General features: G+C 43.4%; 1 protein-coding gene across 2 annotated transcripts; it reads right to left on the bottom strand.

Annotated features, from left to right (window-relative positions):
• Positions 1–22229: 22229 nt before the first annotated feature.
• Positions 22230–27032, bottom strand: LOC133890707 (uncharacterized). Of its 2 annotated transcripts, XR_009904090.1 has the most exons (4): positions 26808–27032; positions 25002–26706; positions 23690–24024; positions 22677–22813 (listed from the first exon to the last, which is right to left on the bottom strand). XR_009904090.1 is itself a non-coding variant. In XM_062331210.1 (3 exons), the coding sequence occupies exons 2-3, from the start codon at positions 26634–26636 to the stop codon at positions 22484–22486; spliced, it is 1965 nt and encodes a 654-aa protein (XP_062187194.1). In that variant the 5' UTR covers positions 26637–26706; positions 26808–27028; the 3' UTR covers positions 22230–22483. The 2 variants fall into 2 exon arrangements, 1 of the variants encoding a protein (XP_062187194.1); XM_062331210.1 differs by lacking the exon at positions 23690–24024 and having other exon boundaries at positions 22230–22813; positions 26808–27028.
• Positions 27033–27236: the final 204 nt, after the last annotated feature.

Here is a 27236-nt window from a genome sequence, read left to right as displayed (position 1 = left end):
AGGCACTCGTAGACCTGCTGGAAGCCTAGGGCGTGCCGGCCAGGGCCTCCCACCTTCGTCTCCACGACAAGTTGCCCGAGTCCGGTCGCCGCCACGGACAGCTGCATCCGCCGGAGGATGTCATCCAACATTAGCTGCAGGCTGGCCCACGCGACAAAGGTGGCCTCGAGCTTCTCCTTCGCGGCCTGCAGCTGTTCCACGAGCCCCTGGCCCCCGACCGCGCCAGAAGAGCCGGCGCCGGATGCATGGCCGGTGGCCAGCTTCACCTGCCCCGCCAGCTCGGACAGGGCCCGCTCGCGGGCGGACAGGTCCGCCTCGGACTTGGCGATCTGCTCCTCCTTAGCAGCAGCGGCTGTCACCGCCTTGGCAGCCTCCGACTCCCGGTGGGTCAGCAGTTCCTCTCGGGCGCCCAGGTCCCCCGCTGTTATCACGGCATCCATCTTCCGGATTGCGACGTCCTCCTCCCAGCATTGGAGATCCCCTTCGATGTGCTGGAGCTCCTCTGCCCAACGTTGAAGATCGGCGCGGGTCCGGTCGATCTCGTCCTCCTGGCGAGCTAGGTCAGCCTGGAGGGCCTCCGCTGCCCTCTCGCGGTTTGCCTCCTCCCGCTCCTGCGCCCGCCTCTCCCTGGCAAGGGCCTCGGCAGCCTGCTGCCGCGACGCCTCAGCCAGGCAGGCGGCGACTTCCCGCTCCCGCGCAACTTCTGCGCGGGTGTCCTCCAAAACATTACGCTCTTGCGCGCCCTCCGCGCGGGCCTCCTCCATGGCGTGCTGTTCGTCCTCGTTGGCGGCGCGCACCGCGACGAGGCGAGCTTCGAAGGAGCACCAAGCAGTGGTAAGCTGCGCTCTCTCCGTGGTCAGATCGGCACGCTCCGCCTCCAGCCGCCCCATCGCCTCCCGGACGCTCCCCAACGCGACCGGGAGGGGTTTGGCGGGCTGGCTGGGCGGCGGCTTGACGCTCGGTCCCCTGCGAGCCTCCCTCGGGGGGCTCGGGGTAACCGAAAGTTGTCGTGCGGTCGCCAGCCCTACGCTCGGTGCGCCGGGGGTGAGCTCAGACGGCGCCAGGCGCTCGGGCGGCGGCAGCATCTCTGTCTCGGCCGCCGCGTCCGCTGGCACCCTCTTGGCCACCACATCCACCTACCCCAGCAAGGACATCGCATCCGCCGGTTCCGGCACCACCGCCGCGTCCGTCTGCCCCGTCTCCGCCGCCGTGTCCGCTGGCCTCGGCCTCGCCGCCGCACTTGCCAGCCCTGGCTCCGCCGGCGTGCTCGGCTCGGGGGTTGGCACCGGCCTCGGTGCCTCCGGCCACCCCTGGCCCTCAGCGGCGCCCGTAGGCGGCCTGCAGGAGAAGGACGAAGATCAAAAGCAAAATCTAGAAGTTAGTTCGGGCAAAGCACGCCCAAGAAGGAATAGGACTTACGCGGTTGAGGGCCCTCGGTACTGCCACTTCACCGCCGGAATCCTGAACTCCGGGCTCGGTGGCGCCGGCCTAGAATCCTCCCTCCTCCTCTTCCACCGGGGGTTCTGCGGGGCCACCGCGTGGTCTCCGGGCGTCGGGTCGGGCCCCATCCGAACAAGGCGCGGCTCCAAAACTGGGAATGCCGCCACCGCCGATGGCGACGGCGGGGACTCTGGCACGGGAATGAAGAGCCGGGGCACTTCCCCTGGTCCTCCGGTGCCGCCGCCGTTCCGCTGCCGTCGGTGCCTCCTCCTCGGTGCGGTGGCTGCTGCCCGCAGCGGCCCCACTGCTGGCCTGCGGCTCGCCGCTCGTGGCGCCCAGGCCACGAGTCCGCGCCGGACCGCTCGCGGCCCCCTCGTCGGCCGCCTCATCCAACACGGGGATCTCCTCGACCTCGAGACTCCGGCTCCTCGGCCGGTCGAGTAACCCCTGGGCGTCGAATTCCAGTAGTTTTGCCTGGATTGCCACACGCTCGAGATTGGCCCAGAGCGCCATTTCTCTCCACGGGAGCTCCGCCCAGCTCATCTCCTCCACGCCGGTCACCACCCGGATCATGCCCCTCAACTCCGCTGGGCCCAGGTCCCAGCTCGCGCTGATCTGGGTCCGGGTGATGTCCTCAGGCCCGGTGTAGAGCCAGTAGGGCCGGGCCCGCTCCCGCAGGGGCGCCAGGCGGCGGCGCAGGAAGTCCACCACCACCATCACCGAGGTGAGCCCGGCGTCACTCAGGAACTTGATGCGCTCGAAGACCGGCTCCAACCGAGCATCCGACGGTGGCGGTACCTCCCAGGTCGCTTTCTGGGGCTCCGCTGCCACCTCCGGCAGGGTGAGATGGTCGTGGGGGTCGACGTCGACGTAAAACCAGTCTCGCCGCCACTCCTCCCACTTGCTTCGCAGCACCTGGGGGACGTATCGCTCCCCCATGCCGTCCCGCAGCTGGAGATTGCAGCAGCCCACGACGTCCGCGGTGGAGTAGCCTCTCTTCTTCCCGGCAGATCGCAGCGCGAAGAAATGCCGGAGAAGCGTCACCGACGGCGCCACTCCCACGAACATCTCGCAGAAGTGGGCGAACACCGCCAGGACGACGACCGAGTTGGGGCTCAGATGCACCAACTGAACGCCGTAGGTGCCGAGGACTTGAAGAAAAAACATCGAGAACGGCGGCACCAGCCCCGCCGCCACGAAAAATGTGAACAGGACGATGTGCCCGGGGCGGATCGTCGCCGGCGGGAAGCTCGCCGGTGTCACCACCAGGGCCCACTGCTAGCCCTCGGGGACCAACAGTTTCCTGATCTTCTCTGCCGCCTCTTCGTTCGTCAGGAGAGACTCCGACAATACGCCGTCCAAAGTCCTATCGCGGCGGCTTCCTCCAGCTCTCGGCATTTCATCGGGGGGGGGGGGGGGGGGGAGGTGGTCTGGGTGGTGGAGAGAGAGATGTGCTCTAATCGCCTAGGAGATTCTAAGGGCTCAAGAGCGTAAAAGAAGCAAGGGCTGGATCGCGAGATGGCGTAAAGAGGAGCGTGGATTGCTCCCCTCCCCCTTTTATACCTCAGAGAATTCAAACGTCTCCTGCCACGGCACACTCGGCGGGACGGTTTCCTCGATCGACGCAACTACCAGGCGAATCTCCCACAGGTCGTGCAGTGTCAGCGGTTGCCAGGCGTATTTTCCTCGATCTGTGCGGCAGCCGCGCGTGCCGTCCGTCCCATTGTCATGCCCTTCGGGAGTTGTGTGGACGCGCATCCATTCGTCTCCCCGTTGGGCTGTACCAAAGGCCCGGATCGAAGGGGCCACCTTTTGAAAGCTTGCCACGTGGCGTCCACACCGGCCTCGGCCTCGTTCGCGACGAAGGGCCCATCCGCAGTCTCTGGGCCATCACCTGCCAATGGGCCCGGGGGCTACTGTCGGTGTATCAGGAACCGGGGGTCCCTGAATCCCGAGGCCAGGCCAACCATCCACCACATGGCGCCATCCCGCGAGGTCCCTCCTGTAGGATGAGAAAAGCTCAAGTCCCGGGAGAAGGTGCTCGGGGCCACAGTCAGTGGTCCCCGAGCACCCCAGTTCCCCGATGATCCACGGAGTCTGAGTACCGGGAAGAAAGTGGTCCGGGGGTGTCCGGTCACCCCCGAGCACCCTAGTCCCCCGACGATCAGAAGAGCTAAGTTCCGGGAGAGAGTGCTCGGGGCTGCGTGCGGCAGCTCCCGAGCGCTCGGTTCCCCGAAGATCCGTACAAAAGTGCTCAGGAGAGAGTGCTCGGGGCTGCATATGGCAGCCCTCGAGCACTCGGTTCCCCGAGGGTTCGAGCAGGAGTGCTCGGGAGAAAGTGCTCGTGGAGGTGAACAGTACCCCCGAGCACCCGGTACCCCGAGGACAAGGATAGGCGTGCTCGGGAGAGAGTGCTCGGGGATGTGAACAGTACCCCCCGAGCACTCGGTGCCCCGACGACCCAGAAAGGCCTCCGAGGGGCCCGCCAATGAGTTGTCAATCAGTCAGAGGTCCGAGACCGCATTTAATGAGCGTGCGTGGCCTGACACCTCCAACTTCTCCCGCCGCAGCGTCAGTCCCTGCCATGTTTTGGCTGAGAGGCGTGGGGTTATTAATTGCACGGGTCCCGTCCCGTGTCATCCGGTTTGTCTTGGGATAACATCGAGAGTATCAAGGCGTTCCGTCTGCCGCACTGCTGTGGCAGAGGAACAAGACAGGGCGGGCATGCCGGGTTGTTCTGCGGCTGCCCGGTGGGCCCTCTCCACGGCGCCCGTTGCCAGGGCGTTTATAGTGACAGGTGCCCGGGCGTGCGACGCATTTTCCACCCCCGGTCACTTCACCCAGAAGAAATGATGACGACTTTTCCATTCATGGCGTCTTGGAACTTGTGCCCCCTCCTTCCCGTTTGGGGCATATCTCGGCCGGCGGGTACTTAAAATAGCCGGCAACTCAGAAGCAAGAAAAAACACTCTCGGAGAAGACCAACAACGGCGTAAGAACACCAACCACACAACTAACCAGACCAACGAAGAGAGACTCTGTGAGCAAGGCTGAGCACAGTTCCAGCCGAAGAACAAGGAGCCTCAAGCTCTTAGTTAGGCCAACATTCTTGTAACCAGCAACATCCTTGAGGGACTTCCTCAGGATAGTTATAGCATCCATACAGGAGTAGGGTATTACGCCCCCGTGCGGCCCGAACTTGTTTAAATTCCGATGCATTTAATTCTCCTTGCACTAGGTCGACACCCCCACCACCGGTCGTTGCATTCATTCCCATTTATTTCTCCGACGGACTTATTCAGGATCATCCCCCCAGCCGAATCTCTAAAAAGGGGTCTCTCGGGATCCCTACGACAGGAGTTAATCCTCCGACAGCAACTAAAATCAAGAATTCATCCAATCACACTCTAAGCTACCAACCAACACAACTTGCAATTAAACAGAGCAGGAGCACCAATCGAGAGTCATCGAACGACCGCTTTTGTAATCTCACAAAGGAAATCACAAGAGCAAATGGGTAGAGATCACTCTCTGAAATTTGCTAGCACATAGCTAAACAAATGAGTTTCATGTTTCTGAAAATCAAAGTCCCCAAATGATAAAACACATGGATATTTATACTAGAAACAACCCTCCTAGCTGGGTGTGAAAGGACCTATGAGTTTCCTAGAAAATTGGCGAGCTCAAAGGTCTCCAAGAAGCAACCTCGTGGAGTCATGCGCAGCCCTTTCAGCTTTTGTGCAGTCTCTAGAAAAATAGCCTTAACTCTTTATTGTGAAGTCAAAATAACGAGTTATTTGTTGGAGATGAAAGTAGACTTGATTATCTTTCCATCCATTGGTATTCTGCATGCTGAAATGTAACAGGTTGGCCAACGTGACTCTTGGAATTAGAGGCATTCATCAGTAGACAGTGAACTTCATATTGAAAGGACAATGATGTCGTCTAGAGGGGCGATGAATATGCATTTTTACAAAAATTTGTCCTCTTTTACTGTTGGCCTATACTTGCAGTGGAAAATAAACTAACAGAATTTTTTCTAGTGAAAATCCTATATATGTTAGGCTCAACTAGTGCATAACCACTCTAAATAAGTGTAAAAGTTACAATCTTAGGGTGACAAAGATTATTCAAAACTAGCAAAATATATGCAAGAAAACTCTAGTTAAAAATCCTGAAAACATTGTTCACCGGAGGTTCCAGGTTCAATCCGAAACCTTCATGTTCACATTTGATTATATAGAATCCAAAAATTTTGGGTTAAATCCAAAACTTCCAGGTTCAGCAGAGAATGAACTCAAAAATAAAATTAAAGGACGTCTAAGGAGTGCTACCTCAAACCAAGTGAAGTCGTGTGTTCCAAATAATGATTCCAAGTAGATCCACAGAGAACCTACAATCAATTTCACACAAGCAAGTAGATCAAGCAGCATGCATAAATGTTATGCAAAAACTCAAGAATAAGGATACAAGAGAGGACACACAAAATCTATTTTTCGAAGTTTCGATAACTCCTTTAGAGGTTCCTACATCTCTGTTGAGTGACTCAGTCACATTTGAGTTGGGTCTCTCTCAACTCTTCTTCTCCAAGCTCAGTCACACTTGAGCTTAGGTTTCCACTCTTGATTTTTTCCCTTTCGGAGGTGAAATTGAAGCCTTCACAAACTTCCAGTGGTACACCACAACATTGGATGCTCGTCGGCGACGCCTAGCCGCCTAGGGTATTGAATCCTCAAGAGTAACAAACGCTTCGCAAACATCTTGCCAATGAACTCGAGTGCTCAAGATGGGATTTAGCTTACTTGCACTCAATCTTTCAACCTCTCAACATAACTCACTTTTCTTCTCAAACCTCACACTAAAATGAAGTGGGGAGAAGTTATTTGAACTCTAGAATGTTTTTCTTTCATGCCCAAGTAGCAGCAAACAAGGGTGGGGGTGAGAAGGTATTTATACCCTTCCGCTAAAAACTAGTCGTTACAGGATTTTCTGGCCTAACCCAGATACTCCGAGTTTATTTGCACCTCTGAGTAAAACATTTAGACCTTAACCGAGCACCCCTGCTCGGTGCTCGGAGCAAAGTCCGAAGACTTCGGCAACTCGAAGTATCCGGGTCAACCCAGAATATTCAGATAAAACACTTAGGCCCTAAAAGACCACCCAGCTCCGAGCTAATGTCACGTCCCAAATTCTTAATCACGTAATTAAGCATAATCATGCATTTTAAGCATTATGTTTAATATTGCGTAATTATAATTCAAAATATTAATGCAATTCGTTTGAAATCATTTGGATGAGAGAAGGAAATCCGGGAGAGAAAAGAATTGAATTCGCAGCGAAAATGTACACTTTTCACTTACATGTGGGCCCCACATGTGGCCCCACCTTCCAACCACTTAAGTGGGCAGCCCCCACCTGCCCTCTCTCTCTCTCTCTCCCACCTGCTCCTCTCACTCTCACTTGCTCTCTCTCCCCTTGCAGCAACTGGGAGCTCTCCCTCCCCCTCTCTCTCAAGCTTCCTCTCCATTTCTTCTCAAATCCGAGCTCTAGAGAAGGATTGAAGGTATGCATATGGTACCATTGAATTCTAGAGCTCATAAGCTACTCATCCATCCAATTCATTTTCGTTTTCTCGAAAGATTTGAACCAGATTTGATGTCTTTTGGTGTTCTTAGTTGAAGCACAAGGAACACCGGAGTTCTTTGATTTCCCTCCGTTTCCTCCATTCCTCGGTGGTCATCCAACTCCACAAGCATCTTGAGTAAGTCTCTTAGGCTCCCCATGGCAAGAATTCATGATTTGATTGATCGATTTTGAGTTTTAGCAAAGTTCATGAGTTTTTGAGGTTTTGGACCAAAATGAGGATTTAGAAGAAATTTGAGTTAGAAATCGAGTTGCTAGGTTGATGAGTGAATTCTAGACTCCATAAATCATCTCAAACATGTTCCTCTTTAATTGGAAAAGATCGCAAATCGATTTGGCAAATTTTTCCCCAAAATCAGAAAAGTTCTGGGCAGTGCGGAGTATCCGCATAAAAGTGCGGATAGTCTACAAAAGTGCAGAGGGTCCGCACTTTCTGGAAAAATGGCAAATTGAATTATATTCAAGATTTTCTTAGGGTTAAGCTACGAAGTTAGTCTAGAACCCTTGGTATGGTATATGCACAGGAGTATGTAGCATAGATTCAAGTTTGGAGTTAAAACGATCGACGATGTCGAAAACACATTTTTAGCCCAAGTCCAGAGTGTCCGAACAAAAGTCCAGAGGGTCCGCGCATGTCCGGAGTATCTGGAGAATTCTCCGGATAGTCCGGAGTTTGCCTAAGTTGCGCAACGTCCGGATGTTCCGCATAATTTTGCGGATAGTCCGTATATGTCCGGAGGTTCCGCACTTTCAGCAGCTTTTCAAATTGGTTTGAGTCCCACTTTTGTTCTAGCTCGCATGTTTGCACTTTTAACATGTTTTGCGCATCTTATGGCATGCATTGTTGTATTTCATCCATACTCATGGCATTGCACGTGTTATTCTTTTTAGAGAACGTCGAGCCAGTGATCCAGGAGAGCGAGGGAAATTTTGGGCAGCCACCTGTTAGTTGAATTGAATAAAGTCTAAATATTAATAAATTATGCTTATGTATAGGAAGTCAATGTTGGGTTTTGATGGGTAGATCCTATGTTGAATTGCATTGTCTCTACCTTGATGTATTGTTGATCCATATCCTTGTAGCCTGGGTTTAATCATGCTAAGGTATAACTTAAAAGTGATGCGAGATGCTTAGCAATGCATAGGTCCTCGATAGAAGTCGAGCAGTGGAACGTCCCATCGTTCGCGAGCTATAGGTTAAATTACTTTCACAATGGTTACCGTGTTGGGTTGTTGGTATTGGTTGGTTGAGTGGTGAGTATGAGACGAGATGTGAGTGGTGCTAGGATGGTGTTTTGTCCTGTCCGGATGTGGAGTTCCCCTGGGTAGGTCGGTAGAGGAAAACCGGACACTATAGGCCGCTTGCATCGTTTAAGGCCGATCATCGGGGTAGTTGGCTTTAGCACTTCTCTTACTCACCACATGCCGATCAAATGGTAAGGCGAGCCGAATACCTTCGCAGCTGTGGCTTTGTGGGCGTGGATATCGATGGTGTGAGCAGGCGGGTATGTAAGCGGTACTAGTTTGCTCCAGGAGTAGTTCTAGTATCACCGCGCTGAGCGATGCATGTCCCACACGGTTGAGGCTGGTTGGGAAAGGGTGTCACGAGTACCCCCTTGTGCGCACTTTAGCGGGTGGCACAAGCTGTATGATCCTCGTGTCATGTGGGTCCAGGAGTATCCCCTACAAGGTGTATAAATAGTTCGAACTGTCGCCCTCTCAGTCATGAGCATGCTATTGTTTTATTTGCACCCGGTCGTAGAGTTTCGAGTATGGTTTGTGGTTCGATATGTGGGAGATGGTGATGTGGGCACTTGTTACTTATTGATATACAAGTTGTTACAGTTACACTTGTTCAGTTGTTAGATGCAGGGTAGTTTTCATATATTTTGTTAAAGTTTCAGTCGCTCACACATATGTCTAGGATGCTTAGTGCATATGTTTTACTTAAATTGTGGTTCATTCTTGCTAATGATTAATGCATAATCCTTGGAGTCAAGCTATGTATATGTGCTCTATATGGTTTAAGTCTTGTGAGTACCTTCGTACTCATGCCTGCGCTTTCAGTTACTCCTGTTGCTGAGGGAGAGGCGGTGTTTGGCTACTTCGTGTCCACCGATGCAGGTGGTGGGCAAGAGTAGTGCATCCTACTCTAGGTGGTTCGTGCTTTTGTTATGGAGCCTAAGGGCATATGGCACCATCCCCCTTTTGTTGTATAGCTTTTAGTCTTCCGCTGCTTGGTTTTTTGCTAGTTAGAAGTTGAGCATGTTTTAATCTCCTCCTAGCTCCCTTCTGCTGTAAATTGTGATAACTTGTTGCATGCTTAAGAACTTGTAATATAATGTTAATTACTCGCTCTTTCTTAAGCTTTGTTGTGATGTACATGTTGGAAAGGCATGCGTTTCGATCTTGGGCACAAAACACGAGCCGGACTACCGGGATGATATTCTGGTTATCGAGGTTGTGATTATGAATAATGATCCTTCTGGTAATTAGTTAGAATATTATTTGGACGGTTCCTCACAGCTAAACTCGGAGACTCCAGCCAACCCGAAGTATCCAGGTCAGTCCAGAACATCCGAGTTCAGCATAGCTGGCCCTTTAAAAATGGCGATTACTTTTGACCTCGAAGTCTGATTTCGACGATTTTAGGCTATACGAAAATCTTATTCAGAAGGCTACATAATTCAACTGGATTCATGATCACAAACACATTTGATCAAACTAGGAACACTCCGAAACCCAATTCAGACACTTCCACATTTTCCATATCAGATTCCTAAAGCGAACTCTCACTTTAGGTTGATTAGAAACTCTTGAGCACTGAGACATGACAAATAGCTCTACATTGCATCCCTCTTACATACCTATACTCAAATTCAAAAGTAAAAATTGTTTGAACCAATTTGAGCCTTTGAATAGCTTCAAGTACCACTTCTTTCTTTAAAATCTTGAGGGTTACCAACTTCTACACCGTATTCACTTCATCTCTTCTTATTCTTTATGTGATTGATGTGAATCACCAATAGTTTCTCATGGTCTCGCACGGTAGGCGCAAACCCTTCACTCGCTCTTCACCACCACCTTGGTCCTTCAGCGCCAAGCCATTTGCTTACCCTTCACCATCGGATGGTCCATCGCGACCAAGTCTTGCTTGCCCTTCACCGTCTTACCATAGAAAACCATTTTGTATCTGACATCTTCAACAAACTCACTTTATCATATATGGAGTCCAAACTTGTTCTTCACTCTTGGCATATTGTATTTCAATTCAACTTATGACTTCTTATGTATTCTAACCACGATTCACTCTTAAGTATAAAGCACATGAGTTAGTCCATAAAATTTTATTTCCAATGGCGTACCTTTAGTTACTTAATCTCCACATGTAACTTAGCATTCCCGCTTCGCCAATATTATATGAGCTTTTCTTTCTTCTTATGAGCATCACTAAGAGCTCATTCATCTTAATCATAATTTTCCTCCATGTATCACCTATGAAAAAACTTACTAACAAACTCAACAATACTGTTAGTCCACAGGTATTGTCATTAATTACCAAAACCACGCATAAGAGCTAGATATACTTTCAATCTCCTCTATTTTATTAATTGATGACAATCTTACTAGATGGTTATATTTAAAAAATTTAAAGTTCTAATTATACAAATAATCCAAAGATGAATGTATACAAAGAATAAGTTTTAGAAATATCAAACGTCACAAAGATATTTGAGATTACCAAAACTACTTTTACTAGCACCAAACACCACAAAGATTTTGAGTTGCTAGAACTAAACATGTATAAAGCAAACCCCCCACAATCTATACATGTGTGAATGAATCTTGAATATAATTGCATATATTCTCTATCTCAAACTTTGGATGGAGTTTCCTTTATACATATTAAGCAATGATGAAAAAGATATGTATCAAAATGAATATGCCCATGCAAAGAAAAACAACCTCTAAATAAAGGTTGCATGGTTTTTGCTTTTAAAACGACCCCAATTGACATCCTTTTTACAAAACGTAACATATGTTACAAATCCCCCCCCCCCCCTCCATGAGCAATAATTCTCCTCTGTAAGCAAATCCCTCTTACAAAATATAACATCTAGTTTAAATTCTCCTCCAATTGATATCAATACTAAAATGGAATCATCAAAACGAATTCTCCCCCAATTGACGTCAAATTAGTAAGAATTATGGACGACTCACCAAAAGAGAAATTTTCTTTAAAACACATTAGCCCTATCCCACAAGAGAGAATCATCGAAAGCTAGTGCATGACCATGTATAGTGTAAACTCCTCATGATATATGCATTTCTCATTATTTGAGTTAAACCAAATATACTTATCCAATTATAAACTATGTGAGGAGAAAAAGCTATACAATAGGTCAAAGGGGTTCAAAGAGATGGAAAATGAGATTTCAAAAAGGAATACCAATATATCAAATGAAATTGCAAAGAATACCAATTAAAATTTTAAAGGATATCAATTAAATACCTACAAGAGATATCAATTGAAAATTCAAAGCATTCCATTTGAAAGAGATACCAATTCCAATGGAAATAGGTGTCAATTGAAACAAATTCAATTGACGGAAAATCAAGCATGAGTCCAAAATTAACATCCAAAACATATCAATTGGATACCTTCAAGGGAATTTGGATAAGTGTCCAAGTTGAACATAGCAAAATTGTTGACTTTATAATGATTTTCTTATTTATCACGAAGTGTCAACATCTTATAAGCTTATATGTTCAATAGAGCCGATTAATGTGCACTAAAAATAAATTTTTATTAATATTGCATATAAGAGCAACTTAAGCATTTGATATGAATCCTTTTACATATTTGGGATTGAATGAATCATAAATATGATTATATAGTTCCTACAAAAATATGCTACTTTAAATTGCTCATATCTGCAATAGAGAGGTTTTTAAACATTTGCATGAAAAATAATTTTTCGCAAGTTATTTTCATGCTATGACATTGAATGAATGAATTAAAAACAAGTTACCAATGAGAAGGAATTGGATTGATATAGTAGATCATTGTTCATCCTTGCTTGGCTTTACTTTGATATGATCCTTCTTTATAATTCCAATTGAAGTTGAAGAAGAGGATCTTCTTTTAAATACCAATTGAAAGATGAAGACCTTCTTTATGAATTCTAGTTGAAATGATCTTCTATTTGTAAGGACCTTCATTATGATTAATCCAAGCATCTAATGCATTTTCATTATACCTAAAACTCATTTAAGTACAATTTAGTCTCCAAACTTATTGGATCCGAAAATGTTAGTGAAACTCCACCATATAGAGTAAACTTTTCAAAAAATGGTGCATATGAAATAGATGTTGATTGAAGATATATATCAATGAATGATTGAAAGCATATATCCCAACTGAAAGTCAAGTGACACTCTACGCACCTTTTATCCAATCAAGGCACTTGAGAGAGTCTTACTCTATATGTTGGATCATAGAAAGCAAGCATGCTATAGATTTTAACATTTAAGTCAAACAAACATGCTCATCATTTTCAAGATTCAAAAATATATAATTTGGACAAAAATAGCATATAAGCTATAAACATATAAGATGAAAGACAAATATCAAAAGGTTGTCTAAATTACATCTAAGACAAAAGATCAACAAATTATCACTCGCAAAGTTTAACTAAAGAACTAAGTGAATGGATAGAGCATATAGAGAAATGAATAAGTTCCAAACATGATTAAAAACTTATCTCAAACAAGTATATAGGTAATGATTCAAGCATTGAGATAGCAAGCTTCCAAAAACTCTAAAGAAAAGTTTCTTTGAAAAAATAAATATTCTTAGCATAGGAGTTAAATAAAATCTTTCACAAAGAAATAAATCACTTGGAAGCAAAAATTGAAACAAAGATGATTGACAAGAGTTACCACTTGTGTTACTACCAATTGTAAGAAAACAATGGTATATAGAGATTTCACAAGTCGATAATTGCTATAAGGCATAGATCAACTTCCTTTAAAGAAGCATGGGAAGAAGGATTTTAGAAATTTAAGCATCATGCTTCAAATACATTCTTCACAAAGTCAACTGTTACAAGTAAACACATAAAAATCATAATTGATTTGATTTGAATGAGAAATGATTCAACTTAAAAAAAATCTTGAGATTAAATAGATTACAAGATAAGTACCACGAGTCTCATGTTTCAATTTAAGCCAAAAACGGATCAATTAATGGATTCTTGCAAAGATAAGTTTTATATGAGCTTGACACACCACATAGATGCTAGATAAGCAATAATATCAATTCTAAATGGTATTGCTCAAATATTCACACTTTATAGGTTTTTAAGATGCACAAACCATAATACTCCACCATATTGTGATAATCCATTAATTTCTCCAAAAGAGCCAAAATAAAATTCAATAAGACGGATAAGATCGAATAAGCCTCAAAACCACACAATCAACAAATGAAAGTGCAATGCATCCTACTCATACTAGTTATATGATCTACACATACTAGTTAGTAAGAAAAGCTAGATACACTAGAAACAAATTCATAGCATACTTAGCAAGCAATAAAAACATGTATGAATATGAAATATAGGCATAACAACATTGCAATAAAGTCTACATATGCTAGAATAAGCATAAACTCTAAACAAGCATAGATACAAAACCTATACATGCAAAGTGCTAGGAATTTTCATAATCAAGAACTTCCGAATACAACCCGGAACTTCCGGTTTAAACTTGGATATTCTGAATTATGTAAATTTCAGAAAACTGTGTAGAATAACAAATCTATCACAAAGATGAAGCTATGAATTTAAAGATATTGTGATAGAAAGTTACCTTTATAGAGTGATATTAAATAGATAGTAAATAATACTTTCACACAACTTGGCTCTTTAATCAATTAGATAAATCTTCACATAATTTAGTCAAGTCTACAATGCCCTTCATTTTACCAAGAGATTAAACACAAATTTTAATTAAAGAAATATTAGTCTCAAAGCACAATACAACAGTGAGGATGAGCTCTCCATATATATGTGCATCCAAGTACATGAATTACTTGTAATAAGCACTTAGTTCTTTCAAGAATTTAGAGGAGTTCACTCTATACTTTGAGTTAAAGCACAAAAGAAATTTATAAAGGAAATACTTGTGCCAAGAATGAACTTACAATCATGAGATAATGGAGATTACCACAAGATGTGAATTATGGCTTGGCAATCTACATGTTTTTCCACTCGCTTTTTCTTCACATAGTAGATTAAGTTCATCTTCCATAGCCATTACCAAGTTCAAATCCTCTTGTGTTTCTTTTACCTTATATAGCTCACAAATACACAAAAAGGTAAAATTCACAAGAAATTGTAACAAGAGTTTTTAGCAATTACCATCCCTCTTTCAAATATTTCCTTGAACATCATTATTGGAATGGTTTCTTGACACTTGATGAGCCATTGAACGAAGCACTTGAAGTGGAGGTCTAATTTTAACTTCTTTCTTCATCTTAACATACCTCCACCCTTCTGCATATTTCATAACTTCCGAATTTAGCCCGAAATGTTCGGTTTACAAAGACCGAAACTTTCGGATTAAATACAGAATATCCGGATTATCCAGAGAGAAAAGATGCTTAGAGTTTTCTTGAGTCTTAATCTTTTCTTGATATTTTTCTTGATGACCACCACTAAGCATTCATTGTCTGCATCACTCACAAGACTTTGCTCTAGTAAAGCACTATTAAATGCACCACTTTATAATAATACAGAATTTCAAGCAAAAACTACCTAGCCAACTTCAAGTGTTCATAATCACCAAAGATTGCGAACATTCACACTACACAAGGTTAAGAAGGCTAGATATTTCAAAGTAGGTACTTGTTATCGAGATGTCATTGGTTCTTGATATTGGAACAATAATCTTCATACTTGGCACTCTTTCCACAAATGATGAGAAATACCACTTGAAAGGAAACTTGATATGAGATGTGCAATATAATTCTTCCCAAGTGAGGCAAGTCTTCAATGCATCTCTAAATACCTATTAGCAAATTAAGCATTTTGTGGTACCCAAACCATGTTAAGTCCTTTAAGTTTAGTCACGAGAGACTTAGGCATCCAAATAGCCCTTGCATTAACATGATGTGAACTAATCACCTTAGCAACAAAAGTACCGCTCTTAACCTTTCTAAGCAAATATTGATCATTATTGAAAGACTTAAGCTTAGGAATGTTACCCTTGGGATAATTTTGCCAATATGTCCCTTTTCGCAACATGTGTAGTGAATTTTTCCGCCAAGCCTCTTCACTTGAAGCTTCTCACTTTGATGACATTTTGCTTTACCCCTTATCTTGAGTGATTTTAACTTAGCTTAGGGCCTCTTCTTTTGGCATTTGTCATCATGATGAGAGCTTGCTTGAGTTCTTGATGTTGATGAAACTTCTTCCCTCTTATAAGGGCATGATCCAATTTTATGCCCCTTCTTATTGCAACCATAACATTTCCTTTTGATGATTCTTGATTTCCTTCTTAAAAGTGTTGCTTCATCATCAACTTCTCTAGGATAACTTGATGCAAAGTGTCATGCATTGGTGCACTTGGAGCACTTAATGTGAGCAAAATTCTGCTCATTTTCTTCTTTCTTGCTCATCTTCTTTTCTACTTTCTTCAAAGGGCAATCTTTTATATGGTGGCCCTCTTTCTTGCACTTGAAGCAAGTGATGGGAGCATTGATCTTCTTTTGATTTTTCTCCTTGATCTTGACATTGTTGGACTTGTTCTTCTTGGTGGAATTTAGTCCAAGTCCACTTTTATTTCTTGAATGCACTTGATGCTTGAGCTTCTTGATTTTCCCTTTACTATCAATATCACAAGTAACACTAGTAAAAATATTAGCTTTAAAGAAATAAGGATTAGTTTTAGGACTAGCACAAATCAAATTTTTGTTGAGCAAAGAAAATGTGCTTAAGTCCACATGAGGTTCATAGGATTTTGCGACCATTACCTCATGAGTTATTTGTAGTATAGCATGAAAATCTACAAGATCTTTATGAGTACGCAAAACTTATCATGATTTTCTTGGAGACTCACATGCTTGCTAGTAAGCTTTTCAAGTTAAGTACTTAACTCAACATTTTCTTTCTCCAAAGATGCTACATGAGAAATAGAGTTAGAAGTGCAAGCATCATCAATAGGAGAAATAGTATATTTGTCCTAAGATAAAACATTGCAATTAGAACATGGTATTTCTAAATCCACTAAAGGCATAACATCTAATTTATCAATTAGAGAAGCATGTTTAATTTTAAGATTCTCATAAAGATCAGATAAAGAACTATGAGACTCTATAAGCTTTCCATGCTTCATATTTAAGGCCTTAAGTTCTTCAATTTTCTAAATAAGAAATTCCTCTTTCCTCTCTAGACTTTCCTCATTACCTTCTATTATGCATATGAGTTTGACCATTTTAGGCATATCATTTTTACTCAAAAGATCAGCCTCAAACTCATCACTATCACTAGCATTGACATTATTAACTTTACTTACTGCTTTCTTTTTACCTTTTGTCATAAGGCATAATGGAGCATCAGAGTAAGGGGATGATCACCTTAGAGAAGTGGATGCTTCACTTCCAAGTTGAGGACAATCCATGCTATAATGTCCATATTGATGACATATATAGCATGTCCTCCTTGATCCTCTCTTGGGTGGACCTTTCTTCTTGATTTTTCTTGAGACTCTTCCACCTAAACTTTGTCTCAAGTAAGGTTCTATTTCATTCAAAATATTAGTCTTATAAATACTAATGGAAATAGATTTGTTAGAATAAGGAGAATTAACCATATCATCATGATATATAAGTAATGTTGCACTAGATGATATGCAAGGGTTAACAACACAAGTGGATATAAAATTTTTACTAGTAGTGTTGTCAAAGTCCAAAGGAAGGTTTGAACACTTACTAATCTGACTCACCAAATCATTACCTTGCTCAGATTTTTCAATTTGTAAGGTGGATGATAAAGTGGCATCCTTTTGGACAAGGGAGGAAGTCATTTGGTGCGCTTCATGATATGATGATGAAGTAGAGCATTTCTCAAAGATATGCAAGAAAACTCTGTTTGAAAATCCTAAAAACACTGTTCACCAAAGGTTCTGTGTTCAGTCCGGAACCTCCGAGTTCATATCTAATTATACAAGAATAAGGATACAAGATAGGAGATATAAGATTTGTTTTCCGAAGTTTGTACATCTCTTCTAGAGGTTCTTACGTCTCTGTTGAATAGCTCGCTCACACTTGAGCCGAGTCTCTCTCAATCATTTTCCTTTCCAAGCTCAGTCACACTTGAGCTTAGGTTTCCACTCTTGATTTCTTCCCTTCCGAAGGCAAAATCGAAGCCTTCACAAACTTTTCGTGGCACACCACAACCTTGAGTGCTCACCGGTGATGCCTAATCACCTTGGGGATTGAATCCCCAAAAGTAACAAATGCTTCACGAACTTCTTGCTGATTAACTTGAGTGCTCAAGATGGGATTTAGTTCACTTGCACTCAATCTTTCAGTCTCTCAACCCAACTCACATTTCTTCTCAAATCTCACACTAAAATAGAGTGGAGAGAAGTTCTTTTGGCTCTAGAATGTTTTTCTTTTGTGCCCAAGTAGCAACAAACAATGGTAGGGGTGAGAGGGTATTTACAACCTTCCCCCAAAAACTAGATGTTACATGCTTTTCTGGCCTAATCCGGATACTCTGGGTTCAACCCAGAACCTCCGGGTAAAACATTTAGACCTTAAGTGAGCATCCCTGGTCAAAGCAAAGTTCGGAGACTCCTGTAACCCGGAACATCCGGAAAAAACACTTAGGCCTTAACAGACCACCCGACTCGGAGCTAAACTCGAAGACTTCGGCCAACCTGGAGTATCCGGGTCAGCCCGGAACATCCGGGTTCAGCACAGCTAGGCCTTAAAAATAACGATAATTTTTTATCCCAAAGTCTGATTTCGACGATTTTAGACTCTACGGAAAGCTTATTCAGAGAGATACACATCCCAATTGAACTTGATCAAACTAGGAACACTCTGAAACCTAATTCAGACATTTCCACACTTTTCGCACCGGATTTCTAAAGCGAACTCTCACTTTGGGTTGATTAGAAACTCTTGAGCACTGAGACATGCCAAATAGCCCTACATTACATCCCTCTTAATAGTGTGGCATATCTATACTCAAATTCAAAAGTAAAAATCGTTTGAACCAATTTGAGCCTTTGAATACCTTCAATGATCGCTTATTTCTTTCAAACCTTGAGGGTTGCCAACTTCATATGATTATTCATATCATATTTACTCCATCTCTTCTTGATTATTCATATGATTGATATGAATCACACATAGCTTCTCATGGCCTCGCACGGTATTGGTGCAAACCCTTCACTCGCTCTTCACCACAGCCTTGGTCATTCAGCGCCAAGCCATTTGCTTGCCCTTCACCACTGGATGGTCCATCATAGTTGAGTCTTGCTTGCCCTTCACTATCTTGCCATATAAAACTATTTTGTATCCAACATCTTCAATATATTCACTTTATCATATATGGAGTCCAATCTTGTTCTTCACTCTTGGCATATTGGATTTCAATTCAACTTATACTTTCTTATGTATTTTAACCTCAATTCACTCTTAAACATAAAGCACACGAGTTAGTCCATAAAACTTAATGGCATATCTTTGCTTACTTGACCTCCACAATTAACTTAGCATTCACACTTATCGCCAATATTATATGAGCTTTTCTTTCTTCTTATGAGTATCACTAATAGCTTATTCATCTTAATGCATATATATCCTCCATGCATCACCTATGGATCAACTTACTAACAAACTCAACAATATTGTTAGTGCATAAGTGTTGTCATTAATTACCAAAATCACACATAAGGGCTAGATGCACTTTCACATATCCTCTTCATTTTTGAACCTAATCAGACCAAAGTACATGATTTAGGTAGTATATAATTATTGTTGATATTAAAATATAATTTAGCTTGGAGTGAGTTCACCCCTTGCTGCAGCTTCTTGGCTCGAATTCGCGTAATTGGTCCTTGATTGCCTTATGTCATCGATGCTAATGTAGTGTTGGTCGGGATGTCCTCATCTTCCTCCCCCTCTTGAAAAGGAGTCGACCTCAACTTTGTTTCTTGAGTGCCAACAAAGGGAGTGAGATCAGCAACGTTGAATGTTGTGCTCACACCATATTCTCCCGGAAGTTCGATCTTGTATGCATTGTCATTGACTTTGGCTAGTACTCTAAATGGTCCATCACCTCATGGCATTAGCTTAGATTTGCACATTTCTGGAAAATGCTCCTTGCGGAGATGTATCCAAACCAAATCACTCGGTTTGAACAACACCTTCCCTCTATGCTGGTTCGCCTTCTTTGCATTGTACTTGGCCTTCTCCTCAATGTCTTTCTTTGTCTTCTCGTGTATCTTCTTCACATATGCATCATGCTTTGAAGCATCTAGATTACTTCTTTCCTGCAATGGGAGTGGTAACAAATCGATTGGAGCAATAAGTTTGAACCCATAGACAACTTCAAATGGACACATGTGAGTAGTAGAATGTACTGCCATGTTATAAGCAAACTCCACATGTGGCAAGCAATCCTCTCACTCTTTCAAGTTCTTTTTAATCATTGTTATCAGCAACATTGATAGGGTTCGGTTCACCACTTCAGTTTGATCATCGGTTTGAGGATGACAAGTGGTAAAAAATAACAGTTTGGCAAGTGGTAGATAACATCTTGGTTCCAAACTTGGCCCACAATATCTTCCAAAAGTAGCTCATGAACTTCACGTCACAATCAGACACAATGGTTCTCAACATCCCACGCAGCCTCACGATCTCCCTGAAAAATAGAGTAGCAATGTGGGAAGCATCATCGCTTTTATTCCAAGGTATGAAATTCTCCATCTTTGAGAATCACTTGCTAAAAAGATCACGCATGTGATGACGTGGGACAAATTGGTTTCTCATTTCTCTTTTCATTTCAGCCCATGTAGCAATATCAGGCGGTCCAATAGCTTCATGCTCATTTTGAACTTTCCCTCACCAAATTAATGCATACCCATCAAATTTAAGAGAGACCATTGCAATTTTTTTCAGAGTAATTGTGCATGCGAAAAATCTTGTCAACCTTTAACTCCCATGTGAAATATTGGGTCAATTCCACCTTCAAACTATTTGCACACTTGATGCATGGTTTACACTCTTGCACACTTCGACAAAAAGGATCACACTTAATTTCACAACTTGATTCAAGGTTTACGCAATTGTGGAAACGAATCTTTCTCACTTCTTTCTCATGCTTTCCCTTCTTTTTTTTTTTTGCAGCAACTTTCTTTCTCACCTTTTTTGACACTTTTTTTAACTCCAACACAACAAGACCAGATATATGACTAGCACAATTAGAAGGTAAACCCAACACAACTAGCAGCTAGAACTTGATGGGATCAAAGTTTTTGCAAAGCATGACTTTTTGGGGGGGGGGGGGGGGGATTTTCACTTATAGATATGAAACTACACAAGAATATAGAACGGCACAAATGATACACAAAGTATGGATGATCAACGACTAAAACAAAAACTCCAATGGATAGAAACTTAACCAAACTCACCAAAATAACATATGCAAACAAAGGGCTTTGGCAAAAAAAAATGGCATTTAATGGATAGGACAAACACAAAATATATGTAGATATGGGTACCAGATGAAATGACATCAAATAAAAATTACCTGTTTGAATTTAAATTGAAATAAAAAGAGAATATCACATGAAATGATAAAAATGCATATAGATACAGCATTGCAAAGGAACTCACTTTTTCACCAAGTAACGTAGGGTTGAAAATAGATTTAAAAATTATTACACAATATGAGAGGAATATTAGTGAATTTTATCAGATTTTTAGGAATTTCTTTGAGGCCTTAAAAATTGTTAGAAGTTCTAAAAGTAGTCTTTTTGGAGTTTTTTATTTTGAAACCTACACGGGGTATTGAGGTAAATATTTTTAAAATGGATTCATCATGAATTATAGACCTAAAAAAAGTTTTGTGAATTTTGAAGCATGGCAACTCCACTGTCCAAATAGAGAAAAGGGAAGCAGAAGAATTGAAATCTGATTGGTACTATTCATCCGACCTCTCAATGATCCTAAGTCACGCCAAAGCAGTCACATCAGCTCCACCTGTAAAGGCGTCGGGATGGACACGTGTAGCCACCTTGATTACACCATATGCATTGACGTGATCAAGTTGAGGAATCACGACAATTTCTCAAATGTTGTTATTAAAATATTAGTTTAAAAAAGAGTAAAAAAATCCTCATGGTATGCACTTAAATGAGTATATATTAGGTACGGCTCACCTACTTTTGTTCTCTTGAGGAGAACAGTAGGCGAAGGTCTCATGAATACATCTCTTTTCTCTTTGTAGAGGAATGAATATATTTTTCTTAGAAGGTCTACAAAACCAAAATTATAAAGGATGAGGATAAGTGGAACATGAGCTTAAAGTGTTTTTTTTTATGTTCCATTGGGATGACTCCAGGTCCTGAAATGACATCCCAATTGAACATAAAAAGAAATTGCCCTTTAGGCTCATGTTTCAATTACCCTCGGGCTTGTCAACCCTTACAATTTCGTGCATGAAAATTTTGACTGCTGGTGCATGGATAGTACACTCTGAACTAAATGTTAAATTCATTTGTTACCAACGTATCAATGTCTTCGATTTCACCATGCGTAACTATTGTTAAGAAAAAAACGATCAATAAACAGTTTCGTACAGCCTCAATCCTCTGAACACAGTCCTTGATGCCTTCCTTAAGTTACGAAGTACAAGATTCATATGGAAGAGAAATGATCCCCAAATCCAAATGGCAGGCTAACATAGCACCAGGGCATCATGACCCCGGTCCAGAAAACAGCAAAACAATCAAACAAGAATCATACCATCCAAACATACAGAAACATGGTATTGACGATTAGAAGGTTAAAGATGCGACATCCAGTTAGTAAACACACCCACAAGTCAGCAATATCGGGAGTCACCAGTCAAAACCTATCGATAGATTGCAATAGTAATTGGGACTGAAATGATTTGGGTTAAACGAAATAATGTCGAGAACAAATCTGTTAACACATCGAAACAAAACATGCGGTCGGTTCTTGACATTCAACATCAGACACCTGAAGCCAGTCGAAATCTTCAGATCTTCCACTCATCCTTCCCTGTTAGATCAGAGGACATCTCCGAGTATTGCTCTTTGCACCCACAACGTAACTTTAAACCCCCACCAATGCTATCTATCTATGCCCCGTTTCTGCCTTCGACTTGTTCTTGTTTTCTTGTGTCTTCTTTTTCTTCTCTTCGGGTGTGGTCCAGACGTAATCAGATGGAATGACAAATGGATCCTGGATGTCCTCCACACGGCTGCTCGGGCCGGATGCCGAGAAGTTCTGGCGGTAAGGAGCCTTGATCCACTGAATCCAGGAGCTAGAAGAGGTCTGTACTGCTGGGCTCTTGCTACTGTCAGGGCTTGAGGGTGGTGTGGCAAACTCCTCTAATGGCTGTAGTTCTTCAAATTTTGTGAATGTCACAAGCACCCTGATTGTAGGTACAATTGGAATGGCAACCTGAGAGAAAAAAAACTTGTTATTGAATTACGCATTCACTGTTACATGAAGCGTAATAAACACAGGAAAGAACAAATTATTCAACAAAGAGCAACAACAACAGAGAACAGATAACGAACATTACTATGCAGTAGGCAACTACAGAACACATTCATTTAGTCAATTAAACATGCACAATCCTTACTGTCCTTGTTTTGCCTGATATTAGAACAATTATATCAAGAATAGATTGCATCTGTTGAAGGCAAACTTCACCGTATAAGTGAAGATTGTATATACCTATGATGAATCCCCTTGAATTCAGACTAAATCCAAACAAATAAAAACTCTGTTATGTTTTTATAATTTCTCTCTTGTATTTTGACCAGTGCCCACTAGATCCTACTGTAGTTTACCAAACATACATACATCTATACAAATTATTTAAAAGACAAGCATCTAAGAGAACCCTTCCTACTAATAATTGAGTGAACTGATTTTTTAGGCTTTGCATCGATTGTTTGTAGTATACCATACTCATTACAAGTTAGTAAGTAAAACAGGTAGAACACTAAACAATAGTAGTTTCCAATGAATTTTTTTCGTTCTTTTTAATATCCTTCTTCACTCATCTGTTCCTTCCCCTGGATACACTCTCCTGTTACCTCCATAAGAGATTCCCTCACCCCTTCCAACAAAATTCAAATGAACAAAGTGTCATCATTCTCTTGTTAATGCTCCCTACTAGGCATATACAACATTAAAGATATCAAGATAGCCATGTGGGTCCACACCAGTGATAACAAAAACAAAACCAATGTAACAATATTAACATCAATAATATAGAGAAATGGAAGCCATAGCTGCAAAGTGCAAACCATAAAGTTACCACCTTACCAACTCCAATACCTAACTAAAACTGTATGGAATGAGCCAATTGAATGATGAGCATAGAACATCATGCATCGCATTGGAACGTTAGGCTGATATTATATCCTAGTTCAAAATGATGAGTACCACTTCATCATACTTCCAGAAAATAGAACCTTTTCCAGACAAAAACCTCTTTAAACAATTTTGTAACCAACGGTATGATGTTTATTATTGCCCTCAAGAGAAAGTGGTGTCACTGAATTATGTATCCACGTAAAGATTATAACCATCCATCAAACTCATAGCATACTTCCAGAGTCCAAAATCCTGATTATGAGTTGATTATGACAAAAGGTTGCCTAGGCAGTAACAAAGTTGTTAGAAATCTTTGGGTACAGGTAATTACTTCGAAGAAAACCATTTGATTATCAACTAGCCATCAGAAAGGTAGAAAACTTCCGTAACTAGCCACGAACCGAAAGAGAAACTTTCAAACATTGTAAACCTAAGCACACAATCTGACTACTACAGTGGTAGAGGACCACCTTAACTAGGTACAGTAAGACGTGGGTTACAGGACCTGGCAGCTATCACAAAAGGAAACGAAGATATAAAAATTTATCTTTTCGCATTTTTAAGTGACATTGGAAGTGGTAATTGCTTTACATTTGATCAGTAAAACAAAAAAGGTATTGTCCAACTATGATATGCTACATAGATTCATGAACACCGGGAATGCCAAACATCTAGCAAAATAGGGAAATTTGATGATACAAGAAATCTAACGTGCTACCTACATTATCCTAGTTTACTATCATTATTTATTTCTTGCACAATGAAGAATACAAAAGTGTTAAGAACAGCCAGAATTAATTTTAGACTTAAGTACGTATGGTCCATATACCAAAAAATCACTTTCTGTGCCATCAACTGTTACCAACACTATACAATTCAATGTGCCGGATCTCAATTCTCATGTTTATGAAAGAGAAGAACCACAATCATCTATGAACTGGGGGACAGCTAAATGTAGAAATATGTTGACTACTGCTAGGTGGTTCTCTAATAGTTCAGTAATAAGCACATGTCTTCAACCATGCAAGGTAATTCATCTATATAATGGTTATTTTCTAACTATAAAAACTGACACAAAATGGAGTTGTGACTCGATTAAAAAATGAAGGGGCTGAAATTTTGACAAATAACCAAAAAGTATTGAACTAACAATCAAACAATCACAAGGTTGCTATAGCTTTGGCAACTGACATTAAATGGTACACATGCTGGAAAAAAATGCGGAGAAGATATTGATCATGAAGCATCTAGCAGGTCATACCTTGACTGGAAATGTTCCTGGAGGCAGTTTTGTAGTAAGTAAATCCCTCAAACGCCGGATTGCCTTCACCTTGTTTGCAAGAATATCAAGCATCGGCAGGAGCTCCTCAGTTCGAAGAGGGAAGTTTGGTGAAAGCCAGAGAACAGGCCTTAGACCCTTCCTGTACTCACTTTCCTTGGTAATTTCTTTGTGCCTATGCCCAGTCTCTGCAGAAGCTGCAGGTCTCCGATGATCCCTTCCCTTGAACCTTTTGCTGTCATCTGTTCTTACTACATCTACTGAATGCCTTCCTGGTCTCGTTTGTACATTTGATGGTGATTCAGCGAGTAGGTCGCTCACCTTCTCATCTACACAGAGCGAACTCCTGGGAGGTGCCATCTTCTTCGTCCCCTCCTGCTTGCTAACCTGACTTCTCTTTCCCCAATCACTAAACCAACCTTTCTTATCATGCTTACTCTCCCCATTTCCAGAAACGATCATGTCCTCAATAGGTATATCCCTCGGCTCAAAGCAACTATGCCGAGGGCCAGCAAATGAGTCAGACTGGTCTTCACCACCACCAGCATCTGGAGAATCCATCTTAAGTGCGGCCTCCAACTGCTTCTTCTCCTCCTCAGTCAGAACATCATCAAACCCCTCAGTCTCTGTATCATTCTCATTGCAGGCTGAGAAGAATTCCTCATCCGTCATCGCCCCGGGGACCCTCCTTGACTTCACGCTGACCACCACATGGTGCATGTCATACACCTTGGCCTTCCATGGGCCAACTGCCTCTGTCCTCTCCTGTCGCCGCCATGTGAGCTGCGGGAGTAGCACCGCTTGGGTGACGTCAATCCCCGGACGGAAGATGTTGGTCTTCAACATTGCGGTGACCTCCTGCTGGACCTCTGCCTCCGAGGCCGGGGCGCCAGCCCCCTCCAAGGCATTCATAATCTCCTTGTCCTTGTGGTTGATCATGCACAGGGACCCCGGCGGCACCTTGCCGTCCTCCGAGCCCTCCCCAAGAAACAGTATGGTCTGGTTGGAGCGCTGGATCTTGAAGCCATCGAAGCCGGCGAGCGTCATGTCGGCGCGGAGGTTGGCGCCGCGCTTCCACACCCTGTATGTGTCGGAGGGCGCGATACGGGAGATGAATGGGATGACGGAGCTCTCGAAGTGGAAGGTGATCTCCATGTAGAAGTCCCGCATCCGGCGCATGGCGGCGACTACGCGGGGCAGGCGGCGGCACCACTTTGCCCAGGCGAGGGGCTGGTAGTGGCGCACGATGACGCGCGCCAGGGCCTCCTCGCGCGCGCATATGGCCTCCTGGAGCACGCTCCAGCCCTGCTCGTTCTGCAGGCTCCAGTCAGCGCCGGCCGCCATGAGCATCTCGACCGCCGCGGCGTCGCCGAGGCGGACGGCGAGGTGGAGCGGCGTCTCGCGGCCGGGGACGTCGCGGCGGTCGATGACGGCCGAGACGGTCTCCGCGCGGGCCTCCTCGGCGACGGAGTCCGCCTCCGCCCGGATCTCCTCTGGCCTCCGCGCCCGCGGGAGCGCGTCCAGCACACGACGCAGGGCGGCGTGGTCCCGCGTCGCCACGGCGTGGTGAGCCGGGCTGTGCGCGTACCTGGCCGCGTCCACGCCGGCCATCGCCATCCGCGCCCGGCGAACCTCCCCCCTAAGCAACGGCGCAAATCCAAGAAACGCCTCAACTTCTGGCCCTGATCTGCAACAGCACCCGAAGCAAAGAATTGAGCGGATTGGGAGGGAAATCAAGCATCCTATAAGAAGAAGACGAAGAAAAAAAAAACATCCTTTCTTGCTTACCAATCGCCCCCAATCTTGGTGTTTCTTCCCGCTTCTTCCCTTGCCCTTCGGGGGTTCTCTACTCTCTCTCTCTCTCCTGCCTCGGCTCTGTTGTATTACTCCCTCCTCTCTAGACCCAGGCTAGAGTAGACTGGCCAGAGCCTCCCCTCATGATGGCTTGCCCAGGAACAGGGGAAAGTATTAGAATCTAGAGAGAGAGAAACGGAGAGGGGCAGCAGAAGCAGCCTTGCAGAGAAGGGGAGGTGAGATTGACAAGTGGGTAAAAATTTAAAATTAAATATTATATATGAATATATTTACTGAAATAGATAATATGTAGTTGTATTTATTAATTTAACATTTGTATTTGACGTAGGTATATCGAAAATGATTTTTCGTACACCGTATGCCAAAAATAAACTGTATTAGACACACGGTGTGCCGAATACG

Source organism: Phragmites australis, chromosome 14 (assembly GCF_958298935.1).
Source record: "Phragmites australis chromosome 14, lpPhrAust1.1, whole genome shotgun sequence".
NCBI classification, from domain to species: Eukaryota; Viridiplantae; Streptophyta; class Magnoliopsida; order Poales; family Poaceae; genus Phragmites; species Phragmites australis.
This window is presented reverse-complemented; position numbering and strand designations above follow the sequence as displayed.